General features: G+C 37.8%; 1 protein-coding gene across 6 annotated transcripts in view; it reads right to left on the bottom strand.

Annotated features, from left to right (window-relative positions):
- LOC130924409 (dedicator of cytokinesis protein 2-like) overlaps nucleotides 1-18,957 on the bottom strand; it is a 315,198-nt gene that overhangs the window by 221,098 nt on the left and 75,143 nt on the right. For all 6 annotated transcript variants that reach the window (XM_057850956.1, XM_057850960.1, XM_057850959.1 and 3 more), the window contains 9 exons: nucleotides 16,373-16,454; nucleotides 16,055-16,187; nucleotides 13,228-13,303; nucleotides 13,015-13,091; nucleotides 11,157-11,407; nucleotides 8,513-8,611; nucleotides 8,290-8,362; nucleotides 7,949-8,052; nucleotides 3,467-3,668 (listed from right to left, as the gene is read on the bottom strand). In XM_057850956.1, coding sequence (XP_057706939.1) covers nucleotides 3,467-3,668; nucleotides 7,949-8,052; nucleotides 8,290-8,362; nucleotides 8,513-8,611; nucleotides 11,157-11,407; nucleotides 13,015-13,091; nucleotides 13,228-13,303; nucleotides 16,055-16,187; nucleotides 16,373-16,454 — 1,097 coding nt within the window. The remainder of the gene's footprint in view (nucleotides 1-3,466; nucleotides 3,669-7,948; nucleotides 8,053-8,289; nucleotides 8,363-8,512; nucleotides 8,612-11,156; nucleotides 11,408-13,014; nucleotides 13,092-13,227; nucleotides 13,304-16,054; nucleotides 16,188-16,372; nucleotides 16,455-18,957) is intronic.

The raw sequence follows: 18,957 nt of genomic DNA, 5'->3' as shown, positions 1-18,957 counted from the left end.
CCCCAAATGTCCCCGATTGCATTGCCGCTTATGGAGGGTGATGCCATTGACGTTCATGGACGTCCAAACTTCCCATTCATTTCCAATGGCATTTCTTCATGTTTGTTCATTTTATTGATGCCAATGTACTTGGATTCTATTGACGCTTATGTAAGTTGATACCATTGACGTCCATGGACGTCCAAAATTTTTCCCATTCATTTTCAATGGGAATTTTTTTTTTTTTCCCAAATCAACAGAAAATGACTAGATATCAATAGGACGTGTCCCCCAAACTTCCCCGATTCCATTAACAATTATGGAGGGTGCTGCCATTGACGGACATGGACGTCCAATTCTCCCAATCTTTTCTAATGGCTTTAACTTTGTTTAGTGCCAATGACTGGCATTATGGTCCATTCTATTGATAGACCTGAGTGGGGCTAAGATTTGTATCTCAACAGAGGAAAGACCAAGGTGTGTAATTTCTCCCGAAATTGCAGTTTCTAGTTATTATTATTATTATTCAATAATTGTTGACGTTTTTTTCGGCGCGCCGCACAGCCCGAACCGTACCTCCGATCGGTACCGTTCAAGTATCGGCACGACCGGAATTTTCGCGCGACGATGGGAATTTTTCAAACGGCCTTGAAAAATTTTCCGTTCGCCCGTAAACGGCAATTTTCCCGAAAAAAAAAAAAGTTTCAAAATGTATCTAGTCCTACAATTTTTGACCAAATCACATAATTTGGGCATCAAAAATTCCGGGACGGTGAGGGGCATAAAAGTTGTATACAGAATTTGGAAAAAAATTACGCTTCCTCGGAAATTTGCCAAAAACTATCCCATTCATTTCGAATGGGAAAAGTTCCCATTCACTTCCAATGGGATTTCCAATGGAATTTACATTGCATTGATGCCATTGACGGCCATGCATGTCGAATCTACTGATGCCAATGTACTTGGATTCAATTGACTATATGGATGTCGATGCCATTGACGGCCATGGACGTCCAAAATTTTTCCCATTCATTTTCAATGGGGAAAAAACAAAATTTCCCCAAATCAACAGAAAATGACCAGATATCAATAGGACGTGTCCCCCAAACTTCCCCAATTCCATTGACGCTTATGAGGGGTGCCGCCATTGACTTACATGGACGTCCAAAAATTTTCCCATTCATTTTCAATGGGGAAAAAACTACATTTCTCCAAATCAACAGAAAATGACCAGATATCAATAGGACTTATACCCCAAACGTCCCCAACTCCATTGACGCTTATGGGGGGTGCTGCCATTGACGTCCATGGACGTCCAAAATTTTACCCATTCATTTTCAATGGGAATTTTTTTTTTTTCCCCCAAATCAACAGAAAATGACTAGATATCAACAGGACGTTTCCCCCAAATGTCCCCAATTCCATTTAGGCTTATGGAGGGTGATGCCATTGACGTCCAGGGACGTCCAAACTTCCCATTCATTTTCAATGGCATTTCTTCATGTTTGTTCATTCTTTTGATGCCAATGTACTTGGATTCCATTGACGCTTATGTAAGTTGATACCATTGACGTCCATGGACGTCCAAAATTTTTCCCATTCATTTTCAATGGGAATTTTTTTTTTTCCCCAAATCAACAGAAAATGACTAGATATCAATAGGACGTGTCCCCAAAATGTCCCCGATTGCATTGCCGCTTATGGGGGGTGATGCCATTGACGTCCATGGACGTCCAAACTTCCCAATCATTTCCAAAGGCATTTCTTCATGTTTGTTCATTCTATTGATGCCAATGTACTTGGATTCCATTGACGCTTATGTAAGTTGATACCATTGACGTCCATGGACGTCCAAAATTTTTCCCATTCATTTTCAATGGGATTTTTTTTTTTTTCCCCAAATCAACAGAAAATGACTAGATATCATTAGGACGTGTCCCCAAAATGTCCCCGATTGCATTGCCGCTTATGGGGGGTGATGCCATTGACGTCCATGGACGTCCAAACTTCCCAATCATTTCCAAAGGCATTTCTTCATGTTTGTTCATTCTATTGATGCCAATGTACTTGGATTCCATTGACGGTTATGTAAGTTGATACCATTGACGTCCATGGACGTCCAAAATTTTTCCCATTCATTTTCAATGGGATTTTTTTTTTTTTCCCCAAATCAACAGAAAATGACTAGATATCATTAGGACGTGTCCCCCAAATGTCCCCGATTGCATTGCCGCTTATGGAGGGTGATGTCATTGACGTTCATGGACGTCCAAACTTCCCATTCATTTCCAATGGCATTTCTTCATGTTTGTTCATTTTATTGATGCCAATGTACTAGGATTCCATTGACGCTTATGTAAGTTGATACCATTGACGTCCATGGACGTCCAAAATTTTCCCCATTCATTTTCAATGGTAATTTTTTTTTTTCCCCAAATCAACAGAAAATGACTAGATATCATTAGGACGTGTCCCCCAAACTTCCCCGATTCCATTAACAATTATGAAAGGTGCCGCCATTGACGTCCATGGACGTCCAATTCTCCCATTCATTTCTAACGGCTTTTACTTTGTTTTTTGCCAATGACTGGCATTATGATCCATTCTATTGATAGACCTGAGTGGGGCTAAGATCTGTATCTCCACAGAGGAAAGACCAAGGTGTGTAATTTCTCCCGAAATTGCAGTTTCTAGTTGTTAATATAATTAATTAAAGTTAATTGGCTCTAAGTAAAGATTGTCATAAATTTATCGCATCAGGCGGGTCGGCTCTCAAACTGAATGAGGACCAAGTCACATCTCCAGGTCCTCCTCTGAGAACCTGGGCAAAAAAATTAAGTGCACCCCTGGTTATAGAATATATAGTATCTGGCAGCACAACCCTAAACACAAATTGTTGGTTTTGTATAGCTGAGGTAAATGGTGATAAATCACATTTCTGGGCTCTGAAAGGATCCTGGCACTGATTTACAAACAACAAGTAGTTTAACGAGGCTCATCCCAGTCAGTTATCTTTGCATTCTTCTGTGCATGTGTGCATGTGGGGCAGTCTGAACATGCATGTGTGTATTTTTCTGAACTTGGATGTCCTCCACTGCCAAATCCAAGTCCCCAGAGTGTCCATATCAAAACAATGTCACAAAATATGTCAGCTAAGGCAGGAAACAAGCACCGACTGACACAAATTCTTTATGCTCCATTGAGGACACTTATTTGGAACAATTGTTGATGCAACATGTGCAAAAAATAATAATAATAAAAAGATCAATGTGTGATATTAATAGACGATTACAATTGGGAATTAAAAAAACAAAACAAAAAAAAACTATAAACTATTAACCAACCTAAATCTTGGCATGAAAAATGTATGGTAGGTAACCCACAAAAATGAGGTTTGGATTTAAATTGTATTGCAATAAATTGCATGTTTAGTCACATGTATTATTCTTTTTGGGTAGGATGAGGAGGATAATACACACGCAGTTACCATTTTGGGTGAGCTTGGTGGAACAGACCAGGGTGGAAATGGTGAAGCTATCTCTCGAGCTGACTGACAGGCCTAAGCCGCCCCCGCTTACGTTGCTGGTGCTACGGCTCAGTACTGCTCCCTTGTGGAGGTCCCCATAGTGGTGGCGGGTGGAGGGCAAGGACAAGTAGCAGTTCACATCCTCCATGCGCTTGCTGTCACCCTATGATGCAAATGTGCATGTAATGTGCAAATGTTTCATACAATAAATGTAAGTACCTAAATCAATCTAATGTTTTTCATCTTGTGCTTTTAACTTTGAGATGAATGGTCAACTTATGATGAACACTTCTCCTTGACATTTCTGAAGTATTGGCTTCAAATCCACTATTACTGTAATGTGTGAAATAGTTAATTAACATTTTGAACTACGGTATTAAATTAGAACAAAAGTAGAAATGTCACTGGCTGCAGCTTTCTTTGTCCTTTCTTTCTATTAGATGCTACAGCAGGAGCCGGGAACCTATGGCTCGCGAGCCAGATTTGGATGTTTTGACAGCTGTTTCTGGCTTATAGTTAGATATACTGGACTGTCTCAGAAAATTAGAATACACAATATTCTAATTTTTTGAGACAGTCCTGTGTATATATACAGGACTGTCTCAGGAAATTAGAATACACAATATTCTAATTTCCTGACTGTCTCAGGAAATTAGAATATTGCTGCTGTCTCAGGAAATTAGAATATTGTGTATTCTAATTTCCTGAGACAGTCCTGTATATATACACAGGACTGTCTCAAAAAATTAGAATATTGTGTATTCTAATTTCCTGAGACAGTCCAGTATAGTTATACTCCTTTGTGCATTGCGTAAAACGGCGACGGTCACCAGCGACTACGAAGCCAGTACGCAGTAATTTTAGTGGAAAAGTGGCAAACATACATGTCATTGTGTCTATCTATTTATCTATCTATCAATCGCATAGGTAACGCAGATGAGGGAGACACACTGTTCAAGTTGTGTTGCCGTATTTTGTTGTCGAAAATAGCGGCCGATGTGCGCATGTGCGTGAGATGAGGAAGTAAACTTCTCTCGTTTTCAGTTTCGTTTTCCACGTTGTCAGTTAGTTTTAGAAGCCCTTTTGATAAGATGGCAAAAAGAAAAAAAGACGAGGAGTATCGTACTTGTTAGCAGGACATAAGGGCATGAATGCGCCACCGTTTTTTTTTCTCACTTTGGATGCGTCAACAGACGTAAGCAATTTATCCCAGTTGAGCGTGATTGCAAGGTTTTGACTATGAAAGGGACAACAAGAGGGGAGGATTTATTCAAGTCCTTAACTGAGTTTGCTAAAGGAAAAAATATCTACCGATGGATAAACTTGTTTCAATGTGCATAGATGGTGCTCCGTGTGTGGTGGGAAAAACAGGATTTTTTGGCGCTTCGTGAACATGAAAAGAGGCACATCCCAAGTTTCTCAACGCCTGCATGAAGCTGAACCCCGCCAGGTATCAACCAGACTACAAAACCATGAGCAAAACCATGCAGCACCAGAAGTTGCATTAATGGTAAGAAATCCTCATCATTGATTAGCAACAGCATAACAATGTTGTTAAAAATAATTCAGAAACTTCTTGTACTTTAAAAGTGTTGAAATTACATAAAATGCACACATTACTTGTATTTTTAGTTTAAACATATTGTATGGCTCTCACGGAATTACATTTATAATATGTGGTGTTCATGGCTTTCTCAACCAAAAAGGTTCCCGACCCCTGTGGTACAGTGTAAAACCTAAAGTTCGAGTTTTAAACTTAGTTTTGAACAGCTATGCTAGTTATCACTGCATTAGATTTCTGCTATTTATATTGCAGTGTAATAATGTAAAATAAGGATGGATCAATGATTGTAATAATTTGTTGTTTGACTGAAGCAGAAATCACTTATTTTTCAGTATTTTTGTTCCCATACAATTAATATATAATATAATTTTGAGGCTGTATCGCCCCATCCTTTGTGTGAAGCAGCCTGCCATGACAGCCTGACCTTCGGGATTCATAGAACCATAGTTACATCCGTAACTCTCATTACCATTCTGTGACGCCGTTTACGTAACATCCGTGCTTCTGTGATTGGTTAATTCAGGTTCAGCCTGTGCTTGTTAGCACCACCTCTAAGCATCGAATTTTGAAATTCAGCCCATACCACAGAAGACCAACCTGATAAGCCATGTATGGCGAAAGTCAGGCTGGCTTGGCAGACGAAGTGTGTGACTTGTGCCCAGCGATTAGCTAGCGTCTGGTTTATCTCCAACCCAAATAAGGATGAGCGCTGCAATAATGAATGGATGATTTTCAACAGTATTTGCACATTCTCCAAAACTTTTAAGATTACCTTCAACTCTAAGCTGGCCCTTCTGCCCCCTTTAAAGCAAAGTCAATGGGGTCTATTGAGTGAGTGAGGGTGGGGAGTCTTGAAGTGGAACAAAGATTGAAAGGAGTGCTTTGATAACAGGAGATCATTGAGCAAGCAACAGGACACAGGGAGAAGATCCATTTGGTCTCAGTGTACATCAAGACAAATTAATCTTCACTGCAGTTGTCATTTAATCAATAACTGGATTCAGTATTACCTACACTCATCAAACAGGAAATCGAGTGTCTCTGAGCCTGTTCAGGTGAACAGTTTAAACTGCAACTAGTGTGGTTATGTTTAACTCATTAAAGTGCAAGACAAGGTTTAGATAAAGTGCATCCCAGAGGAATTAATTTTGTTTAGTAATTTGAAGAACAAAAAACTTTATTTTTATGACTAGTAATAGCCGTTGCCAGACATTTTTAAATGCCAATATTATTTTAGCCAATCAAATGCAAATATTTCAGATTGCCCCTCTTACTTTTCAAAAATTGGCTAACCACTGTAGTAAGTGTGTCTATTGGAGAGAGAAAATGCAACACGCTATAAAACCCTAATTGTTTAACCATACACTGTTTACAAAGTGTGCTTTCCTGCGATGCACGCTCGTCACTCTCAACTTGGTAGATATGCGGCAGAAGTTTAAAAGGATTGACAATACCCCGTAAACGAGCTGTCTGTTTGTACCTTCCTGACTGTGAAACATGAGCAGGTAAAAATAACATCAACGTATGTATGTACAACTGCAGACAGCATTAATGTTGTGACAAATTGAGCGTTACGTAACACGCAACAAACCAGTCTAGTTGTGACTTCATGCGAATGATTTTTACTCAAGTGAACGTCAAGAAAATCAGAACTAAATGTGCGAATCAAAAGAGCCACATTTGAATAACCGAGTGTACACATAGCGTAAATATAGCCTTCTGATGTTTTCCACAAAAAAAAAACAAAAAAAAAAAACAAAAAAAAAAAAAACTTCACGCACCAAAGGGCCGTTTACATGATGTCGTTCCAAGAATATGACAAATTTCATGTTTGCATTTATATGCTTCCGCCTTGATTCGAATTCGAAAAACTGGAAGCGCATGGTAGTACTTTGGGTGTCAAATTTGGCACCCAAATTTTGGCAGAACGCTGTTATTTTTTTCCTACTCTCGTAATGGCTCGTCCTGTCTTTCCTGTTCATTTTTCTTTTGTTGCTTATTTTGTGAAATATCGACATTGCTGTCATGCTCATTAATGTTCCTCTCGGTTTAGATTGAAAGGGTTGAACAGATGCCATGTTTATGTCGCTAGAGTCATACTCTGGAAGCCCGGCAACGTAACCATGTGACATTACCGCCCTGCGGACATCACCGCCCTGAGACTTTACAATTTTACAAATTGTATAAAAACGAAAACAACAAGAGGGGTTTCAATATAAAATTATTTTAACACATAATAACATTTATCTTTTAAGAACGACACGTTTTTCTATCGCTGAATCCCTTTAATGATTGTATAATATTGCTTGTCCATTAAAAAAAATTTTAAAAAAAAACTTTAATCAATGGAGTCCATGTGTTTTTGTTTTTTTCTCTTGCTTCAGAAACGCGGAAAGTAAATATATTTAAATTAAAAATATGATAAAAACCATATATATAAAGTCGTCGCTCCGCCATCTTTGCTGTTGAATGTTTACTAGCAGTGACTGTGCAAGCCCAAAGTGACATGTGCGAATGCTGACGTATATGGTATACGTATATGGTTGCGCCACAATCCCCGCAATCGAATCTTTCTGCTTTGGAGGCCGGAATCAAAAGTTTGCGTCTTCGCTTTCTGTTTTCGCCGCCACCGTGTAAAGGCAAGGCCATTCCGCAGCACAGGCGTCTTAGTGTCGCAGCGTCACCATGTAAACGGGCCTAAAGATTTGGCCATTTTCATACAGGGACTTATCATTGTATGAAACTTAAATCTAAACTCCTACTCTAATGTGTTTTAAGTTTCTTCTATTTTTAGTGAGACAAGAGGGACAGTTACTTTTGCGAAAGCCTTCAATGAGTTTAAAAACAACAACAACAACAAAACCCTCTTTCATCCTCACCTTGAATACCACAAGGTCATGAAGGCCATCCTGTAGGACCGTCCCGTCATTCTTCATCAGACGCACGAAAGCCATGGCAAACTTTTTCTCACTTTTGTCCTTGGCTGCACATAGAGGGTGAAAAGGGCAAGAGAGCACATCAGGGAAATAAAGTGAAAAGTGGCGTAGAAGGAACATGACAGCTTCCTGTATAATCAAGTGTGTGTGTAATGACGCCTCTGGTCATTTTGCAAATTGCTTCCAATCCTTTTGTCCTTTTCCATGTTACATTGTGCTCAGGGGAAGGGAGAGGACGGACAAGAGGCAGGGAAAACACATAGGCAAGCAACTGTCAAACTCACACTCTTGAGAGGAGCGATGTCTAAACATGAACCGAAGATGGATTTTGTGCATTTCCTCAAGAGGGACAGCTACCTGGAGGACAAGAAAATAAAACAACTTCTTTCTCAACATCTTTCAAAATGTTACACATCTCTCCATTGTGCCTATACAAGTAGCGTTGACAACAAGGCTTTCAGAAATGAAAGGGGAAGTAAATAATCCTATGTCTCCAACAACACACACCTTAAATGTCTCCATCCAGCGGGGTTGTTTGACTTGGTAGTAGATGACTGATCTGTATTCACTTGTCGCCTTATCCCCTGCTCCTAGACAGATGGAGTTCTAGGGATTTAAGAGTGAGGGGGAAAGAAGGTGTCATACTCAGGTGATTGATGTAAAGTGCATAGCGGTACGATGACGGCTGAGCTTTATTCCGAAAATCAGATTTCCCCATTGAAATGAATGGAAATGCCATTCTTCTTTTCCAGCCCTCCAAACCTTTGTTTTTTTGATTAAGAAACCAACCCTCTACAGAGTTGACCTTCATAAAAACATATAGTAATAAAAAATTACATAAAATGTGAAGAAATAAACCGCTGTAATGTTAGCATTATTCCTGAATCAAAGTTAGCATTACACCTAAATCAAAGTTACTGTTTGGTAAAAAACACAACACCATACGTGGAGTTTAAGGGGGGATGGGGGGGCCGCATGCCGAAAAGTATCATTGCATGTAATTAACTTTCATATATATATATATATATATATATATATATATATATATATATATATATATATATATATATATATATATATATATATATGATTTTAAAATTAAGAGTTTGCCGGTAAAATATTTGCTATAAAAGTTGTAAAGCAATAAAACAAACCACAAAAATAAATGAAAAAAAAAAACATTTTATAATGTGTCAAAATTATTTTTCGAACAGATCATGTGACTAGCACCTTAGACTGTCATTTGCTTTGCTTTTAGCCAAAACCACCTGAGGACCGAAGAGGCAAGATAGATACTGTACATGTAATTTTTTTCAAACCTATGCTTTCAAAAGTGACAACAACTACTGAGCAAGAACCAAGGATTAAAAATGTGGACCATGAAACGCCAGAGAGCACCGCCAAAATGCTGAGCGGAGTTTCAATTTGCCCCACTAAAGACGCTAATTGTACCACAGAGCCACCACCGGCGTTCTGTCAAATTTTTCACCTTTATAATATTTTGCTCCCAAAGCTGATGTGGCGGTAAATAAGCCCTCATTTACATACAGTTGGACTCTCAATTTTATCCACAGGTGCTAAATAAACAAGTAACATCGTAAACATACATGTTCAACACGAATATGGCGTAAATTAATGCTTAACTACACAGCGAAGACTTAAACATTGAGAGAGCAGCGTGCAGTTGCTGTGTGCAGCTAGCATGGCAGGATGTGTCTGAGGAGAACTTTTCTACATGCCAATCCATAATGAAACGTACGTAAATATTCCTTTATTTAAAGAAAGTTTGTAGCGTTTACTCTGAAACCGCTGTATTCGCGGCCATTTTTAAGGCAAAGTTGCAATTTCTGACGGAGTGCAAAATTTGATAGAACACCTTCAATGGATGACGATCTTGGCGAAAAGTATAGCTCTCCTAAGCAGCTTGATTAAGAATTCCCCTCAAAAATGATTGGAAACAACCCTCATTTTCAACTTTTATCATAAATATTCTTGTAAGTTAATTTTATTGTTGACACGCGTTTCGGGATCATGAACAATTTATGTACCCCTGCCCCAAAACTCCCCCTATGCACAACTCATGTTTATTTATCTTAAGTTTCCACAATGAGTGGCCTCAAAAAATGCAAATGTTACCTGAACTTGCACACTTCGATTTAGCAACATAAATCTATATTTCAATGTGTGTTTATTGGACAAATATACTGCAAAAAATACTCAGAAAGTTACTGAGGTCCATAACCCTCTGGTCAATGTATAAAATTGTGGATTATAATGTGAAAAGTGAATTATTTTCAGTTATTGATGAAATAAACTAGTATGGATCAAACTTTTGATGCCCAGTACCACATCCACAAATACTTTCAAAGCTCTTCAAGTACATTGCAACCCCATAACAACATTAAAATACTGTTTACTGAGCTCATTGGCTGCCATTAACAGCCATAGACGTCCAGTCAAATTCAATGCCAGCCATCTCAGTTAAAATGGACTTGATGTCTAACACTGTCAATGGCAGTGAACGAGATCATAAGCCTATGTGTTCATGTACAGTGTGATTTAAACACACAAGATAAATATCTCTTCAAAGTTACCTAAACACTATAATGTGTACTAAAATATTCCCAAACGTAACTTAAAAATAAATTACTGAAATCCTATGTGGAAAACAAGATGTCTTTAATTTACGGAAATACTCCTTTAAAAATACCAAAATTGTCTTAAATCTTCTGAAATACTTACTGAAAGCTCTCTATTGGATGTACAGCAATACTTCTTTAAATCTTTAATGCTGCTAAATATGAATATGGGGAATCCAAACTTGCCGAATGATTGAACATGTATTATGCATAAAATTAAGTACAAATTAAAACTGAACTTGTAGTAGTATACTATAGTGTGTATATATAAATTGTGCACTACACCATAACTATACTATAAAAATGTTGTACTGGGGTTTAAAGAAAAGTTAAAGCAACATTAATCTTATGGACCCTTTGAAGATTTAGTCCAATGATTTCTTCATGTACTACGACAGAAACCAGTTTACCATCAGTGGTACCACATTTGGAGAATCACTGAATTAATTAAAGGCTGTATTATATTGTGCAGGTGTGTTCTTTTCATTTTCTCATGATCTTCTGCTACTCACGTGTACAACCTTGCCCTTCTCATCACACACGCACATGATGACCTCCACATTTTTCTGCGTGGTCTTGTTGTACTTGTCAAAGTCGCCGCCCTGCAGTGTAAGGTATATGTCATTGCGCACGTCTCCTGGCATGATGATCTCGGGGAAGCCTAGCTTGCGAGCGACCACTGTGCTTCGGTCCACCAGGTGAGGATATTCTTTGCGTATCTGGATAATGTCGCCAACCAGAGCTTTCATTGTCACCCAGAGTCCTGGAAAGACAATTATGTTGACTGCATGCAAAAGGTTTTGCTATGAAACTTGGAAATAACAATTTTGAAGCCCGAAAAAAAATAGAACATTTTCATTATATATACAGTATATATCTTAGAGAATACAGTGCATGCTGTGATATTGTAGAGGTCTTACAGATGTGTCCTTATCGTGTCCTACGTGTCCTTATCCTATCACACATTCTTAATTATGAAATACGATTCATTATCCTTTAAGGATATCACTTGTGCAATTTTTCAAAGCCGAAAAAAAAAAGCAAGAGATTAATACCACATTTTTTTGGGAGGGGGGACAAATAGGCGCACACAAAATCCTTTACTTTTCTCCAATATTGACAGTGCGCTTTGGAATCCTAGTGTATGAATTCTGGTCGTGGTTAATGACCTCAAACCTATTTTTGTTGGAGTGTATTTGTACTATACGGCTTCAGTAAAGTGCTAATGAAACACATTTATCCCTCATCAAACTCATTAAAAATAATAGAACATAACAATAATAAAAAACAAAAACAATATATACACAATGTTAAAAGATAAAGAACAAATTCAATACATCGATGCACTAATGTGCCTTATAATCAAGTGTTCCTTGTCTATGAAAATAAACTCATTCATTGATGGTGCGCTTTGTAATCCGAAAAATACAGTAATAGTGTTGCAGACGGAGTGGTAATAACATGTTTTAAGGTTATTGCTGTTATTTTTAATACATTTGCAATTTTACATTGGATTATGCATAATTACAGTAATAATAATAATAACAGTTTTTTTCTGGCAATGGTCAGCCAATTTATCCTGTAATGGGTGCACTTCAAAGGAAAAGAGCGATTGAAATTCCGTTTAGAAGCTGCTACTTACATCGTTCTGATTTGTAGGAGGTCTTTTACCATGCAAAACAATGTTATCTAGATTATAAAAACAAATACACACTTTAACACAAAGTTAAAAAACAACCATCTGAGCCGAACTAACAATTACATGTAACGTTAACTTGCAATCCACAATATCTGTGAGACCAAAACTTCCCAATAGTAAATGTGAAGAATTTTATTGTATGTTGACCTTGAAATTGAAAGAAAAATATGAAAAAGGGCTTCTCTTGGTGAAATGATGCAAGAAAACATGAGGAAAGGATGAAAATGAGTGATGAAAGGTTTTTGAGGACATCTTTGTGAAATCTTTTATTTCAAGGTTAGCCATTGCAGTGCAACGTCTACAAAGTCTATTCTGTGACTCATTTTGAGATAAGAGATTGGGGCTCATATATTCATCCACTTTCTACTGTACTTCCAACTAGGATGGCAGATGAGATGGTGACTTTAGGCAAGAGCCAGTCTATTGCAAGACACATATAGACAACTGTTCGGATCTAAAGTGTGAGCAATTTAGTCTTTGTGAAACTAAAAGTCATTTATATGTAATTTCATTTTATTGGGGGTATTGTTGGGGGTAACCCTAATGTGTTCCATTTCATGATTTTGATTCATTGCCACTTTCGCAATATTGATCTGTTCTCTCCCACTCCCCCTTCCCTAAATTTTGAAAAGATCGCACGAGTGCTCACAGCAAGACAGGAAGTACTTTACCTTGACCACCGCTGTCCCCTCGGGATGTAGTCACTTTGTTCAGAAAGGTGTGGAGAAAGTCGTTTTCGGCCACAACCCTGCATGAACAGGCACACACAAATGTGAATACATTGTCACTCAAGTGCACCGATGCAGAGGTCTCGCTGCACACAAAATGACATTTAACTTTCACAAAAATTTGAAGATTTACGAGGAAGGAAGACGAGCACATACGGGAAGAAAGGGATGAAAAACTGCTTCTCCTCATCACATTCAACCTTTCCTTTGATTATGTCACTGATGTCCATAACTGGTAAACAAGAAAAACAAACATGTCTCAAACATGGTGACAATAATACATAAAGAAATTACATTACAATATACTTGGAATGATTGAGCTGGAGCCTATCCCAGCTGGCTTTGAGCAAGAGACAGTAAGCTGGCAGTCAATTGCAAGGCACATATTGTATAGACAAACAACCACACCTCAAAACTATACTTTACATTTTCAACAGCGCTTATTCCTTTGTCAAGGTCGTGATTGGCTTGAGCCCATCCCAGTTGACTTTAGGCAACAGGGTTAACTATGGATGGGTCGACAGCCACTCGCAAGGCAAATAGAGAAAAGACCCATTTACATATTAAATCCTATGACCCTTAGCCCCTGCCTCGAACTCAAGGCTCAGGGGATCACAGCATCACAAGGCCCACTGTGCTTCCACTAGCAAAAACTGCAAACTGTCTTAACTTTAAATGATGTTAAGACATACTTCATAATGGTATTGACGGGTCAGATCGGTCATGCACTGCGCCTCGCATTCAAGTACGGGGCCGCCCACATCATTAGGAGCTATTCACAAACACGCACGCAGCAATCCAATGCCGGATTTCTGTTGAAAAAGTACGAAAGCTGTACTGCATACAAACAGGAAGGATTGTCTCAGGAGTGATTTGTTCGAGGATTAAAGGTAATTATTACATTTTTCGTACCATGCATGAATTTTGAAACGTTGTGAAAAAAATCAATGGGAGGAATTAGCTGCTACTACATTGGCAATATAGTTCGCAATATTCATGTAAATAAATGCTAAGTGCACGTTTTTTTTTTTTTTTTTTTTTTGCTTTTAACCAGGAATCGAAACTTTTACGTCCATATCTATAAAGAATTCGGAGATTTAAGCATTAAATCACAAGAACTTTCACCAGAAAAGCTCTGTTTATGTAAGGTGGCCGCTAGCTACATTCACTAACAGACTAGCATTGTACTTTGACATATTTATGTAAAATAAATGCTAACTGCATGTTTTTTTTTTTTTTTGCTTTTAACCAGGAATCGAGACTGTTTTACGTCCATGTCAATTAAAAATTCAGTGATTTAAGCATTTAGTCACAAGAATTTTAACCGGAAAAATCCTTTTGTTTACATAAGGCGGGCGCTACCTACATTCACTAACAGACTAGCATTGTACTTCAACATATTTACGTAAAATAAATGTCATCTGCACTTTTTTTTTTGCTGCTGTTATCCAAGAATGAAGACTATTTTACGCCCATATCTATAAAGAGTTTGGGGATTTAAGAATTTATTCACAAGCATTTTCACCGGAAAAGCTCTGTTTACATAAGGCGGCCGCTGGCTAGATTCACTAATAGCCTAGCATTGTACTTCGACATATTTACGTAAAATAAATGCTAACTGCACGTTTTGTTTTGTTTTAACCAGGAATAGAGACTGTTTTACGTCCATATCTATAAAGAATTCAGGGATTTAAGCATTTATTCACAATAATTTTCAACAAAAAAAGCTCTTTGTCTGTGATTCCACTCGGTCAGCTTTGATGGCCTCGCCAACAATGCAGGCCCCCTATTTATCGGCCACACCACCCAGTGTCCCATCAATACGGTTAGGATGTTGCAAGCATTTGCAACCCCCTTTTTGCTAATAAAGAATACAGTGATCCCTCGCTACTTCGCGCTTCAAACTTTGCATCCTCAGTCCATCGCATCCCCCCCCCCCAAGTAAAAAGAAAAAAACTACAGATGAGCTGTGCCGAGCCTATCGCGTAGTCTTACGCTCCCTCCCTCCTTCTCCCTGCTCTTTGTTCGTCAGGCAGTGCCCTGCAGTTGCTTATTAAACTTAACGATGATTGAAAGACGTTTGATTATGCCACAGATGCCTGCAACCCAAAGCTTCAAAGCACCAAACAGTTGCTGTGGCAACTCATTGTGTGTAAGGGATCAGCTTGAGCGGATTTGAGTGGACTCACTCAATGAAGCATTTAATAAAGACAAGTATTTTTATACTTTATTCTTGTTTATTAAAAAAATTGGTGGGACAGTAACAGGTTTAAAACTTATAATTATCTCTTTAGAAGTGCTAAAACCCATATTGTATACAGTACATATACATAAAGTTTTTGTTTTTTTTAATTATTATTATTGTTGTATTATTGTATTTTCTTTATTATATATTATTTATTATTATTATTATTATTGTATTATTATTATTTTTTTTATATTTATACTTCGGGGGGGGGGGGTGAAAGTGGGGGTGAAAAAAAAAAAAAGTCTTGTATGTATCTCTCTCTAATGCTAAATCTGAATAAATACATTGAACACCGACAAAAAAAATTGGGGTGGGTGCTACTTCATGGGTTTTCACTTATCGCGGCGGGTTCTGGTCCCCATTAATCGCGAAAAACGAGGGATCACTGTAGTAGAGCAAATAATGTGTTTAAATTTGAAAATTAACACGAGCCATTTTCCCAAAGGAAATGTAAATAACATCTAAACATTATAAACCTGATTCTATTCGTCTGCCTGTCTTTAGCGCTTTGCATGGTTTGTTATCAAACAAAATGGACTTTCCTATGGAAAAGGTATGCAGATGTTTCAAATACACACCGTATATTTTCTTAAGAGTAAATCAGGTCACCACTGGTTTCACACAGGAGGGAAAACCTTGAACTACAGGACTGTACAGCCAAAGTGCGCAAACCACAATCTATTTTCTTCCTAATGTAGCTAGAAAAAGGATAAGTGCAGTGAAACTGTTATGTACCTGCCACTCCAAAAGGACGCCTAAGACCCTGAGTGCACTTCTTGTTGCTCTCCTTCAGATCCATCCTACCCACTCGGACTATCTGACAGATAAGGTAAATCTTCTCCCTGCTCAGGTCCTTATTCCCTAGATCCTGTCAGAAAAGTTTAAAAAAAAAAAAAAAAAAAAAGAGCAAAGCAGTTTGAGAGTACGAACCATTTCTGGTGGAAAAATAAGACGACTCCACAATGAGTAGATAATAAGAGGTGATAATTCAGCAAATGTAGGACGAAGAGTCATCTACTGACAGTGCACCATTGTCCTCTTGTGGTCACTTACTGTAAAGACAACCTTGAGGTTGTTGAGCATGTCAATTTCTTTGGGGAAACCTTTGCTGCCCCACCGAATTAAATAGTTCTCGCTGCAGAAGAGAGGATAACATTCAATTAGAGAAAAATTCTTTAGCAATTGAGTAGACATTTAAAGTTTCGATATTTAGATTGTGATTGTACTGTGAATTGGATTTAACTAGAATATTGAGGAAGGTTCCTTGGAGATATATATATATATATATATATACATTTTTTGTGCTTATTCTTGGAGCTAATATTGTAGAACTAATAAAATTCCAAATTCAACATCAGGAAATCAAAATATTGTAAAGGAAACAATCCAAATTCTTTAATATAACATAGAACAAGTTATAATTTCCTATATGGAAGTAGTTTTAATTTTTAATATGGTAATTAATAAAGATGCACCATTACAAACAGTTCTGATCTGAAATGCTCTGTAGTGTATTACAAAAATAGACCTTGTCACCTTCACAGTGGGAGAGTGTTGAATAATATATATTTTTTAATAATAATTAACTAAGTAATTAATTAAAAGATAAAGAAAACTGAAATAATGTCATTTGGATGGTCGCGATCTGTGACTTTTTTTTTTTTTTTTTTTTTTTAAACCTGATCATGCATTAATTATTAGATTTATTTATTTATGTTAACCACTAAAGGGCACTCATTTAATTCATTAGCTGCCATTGACGGTGCGAGATGTCCAGTCCATTTTGGAAGGGACGGATGAACGTTTATTATCACCTCCAAGTCAAATTGTATTCAACATCCAACGCCGTCAATGGCACTGAAACATGAACCGCAGCCAGTCTTCTCGGATGAATTGGACGTCTGTCGGCATCATTGGAACTTTACTGTATTTTGGGGGCTGTAACAGATGTATTTGTGTTTTTATAATTGTAATTTCATTAAATATACATTTGTTTACATTGTATTAGTTTATAAATTTATTTATCATCATAAAATCAAAACAATCATAATTATTACAAAAAGTATTCAATGATACTAATTGCTAATATTTTAGGCTTTTTAAATGACCAACAATAGTGACTTGTCCTAAAAAGGGTTGAAGGTCTTAAGTGTCAATTTTTGAATAGCTGTCCACTGTTGTGACCACTGTCTCTGAAAGACTGGTGATTTCAACATAGGCAAAAACAGGATCTCCTCCTGACTTTTATCCAAGCTGACCAAAGGTGGATGAATGTGTTGTTTCCATATTTTTCCCCTAGGTTGAGCTTTTAAGCCAATATACTGTACTGCTTACCTACCTGCTTGTGATTAGGAATGTACATATACAGTACAGGGAGGGGGTGGAGTGTGGATGGCTACATTGTCCTTATCAAAAACCAGGCATGTATTGCCCTGTTTTGAATCAGTATGCAAAGTACAGTATTTGGTGGTTTTCAAGTTCAGCAGCCAAATTGTTGTAAAATTGTCAGGCTCTTCTAGTTCAAGTACTATATCATGCAAGCCTGATTTGCACGAACCCCCTCTATTCCTGTAATGAGGTTTTATGAACTCTGCTTCATATAAAGCAGGGATCATGCCAAGAAACTGCATTTGGTATTAAGTATATTATTTGAGGACCTACTGATATTACAAACTGGTTGAAATGAAACTGGATTTATGGCGACAAAAATTTGGGCGACATATTTTGCTTGGATTGAGATTGAAAGAGAACATTTGTGGTTGCACGGTTGCAGGTTTGGAGGCTGAGGCAAATCGCCAGTATGACAGTAAATGACAGGGCTTCGCATCAGCACTGTCAGCAACCTCCACGTGCTGCCAGTCAGGATGTGCAGCACTATAATTTGTCTTTTTCATTTTCTTATTTATGGCATAGCATTGTTTCTCGTTTATTGAAGTTTTAGCATCAAGGAGACTCACAGTGGTGGGTGTGTCTGCGTGTGTGTGTGTGTTTAGCAAGTCAAAGGTTCTTTAAAATTTCTGTCAAAATTTGCTTTGAGATGAAAAGCAATAACTCAATATTTCCATCATGTTCAACCAAGTCATTTGAATATTGAATAAATATTGTTTTGTGGTGACAATCACATTGCATTGTGATATTACTTGCATAACTTACAAATTCGCTTCCAAGCGAGGGAATGGAATTATGATTTGAGAGGGAAAAATGAGTTTACCTATAGCCATGTGAGAACTACCTTAAAATCATTTTCGATTACGAACATAAGGGCCCGCCTCTGGAATGCTAGAATGCTCTTGACTCTGCACTGACCAACATGGGGTCCCTAGCAGCATTTGAAAAAAAATATAAGGACAGTATATGTAGTCGCTACCTGACTAACCTCTAGTATTGAAAAAAACAACTGCACGAGAGTCAAAGTAGGGCGTTCTGCCAGACACACAGACACCACATAGTGTTCCCATAACAAACAGTGAGGAATTTCAGAGACTAAGGATAAGGTAGTCATAACATGCCCTAATAATCAGCTCCGTCGCAAAGACTGAACATTCCAACTGCTGACATACGCGAATGCTGTCGAGTGTTGATTAAATCTGCAACAATTTTTGTATAATGCAACTGCTCAACTGGTCAATAAGTACTCT

This window comes from Corythoichthys intestinalis, chromosome 11 (assembly GCF_030265065.1).
Source record: "Corythoichthys intestinalis isolate RoL2023-P3 chromosome 11, ASM3026506v1, whole genome shotgun sequence".
Lineage (NCBI taxonomy): Eukaryota > Metazoa > Chordata > Actinopteri > Syngnathiformes > Syngnathidae > Corythoichthys > Corythoichthys intestinalis.
This window is presented reverse-complemented; position numbering and strand designations above follow the sequence as displayed.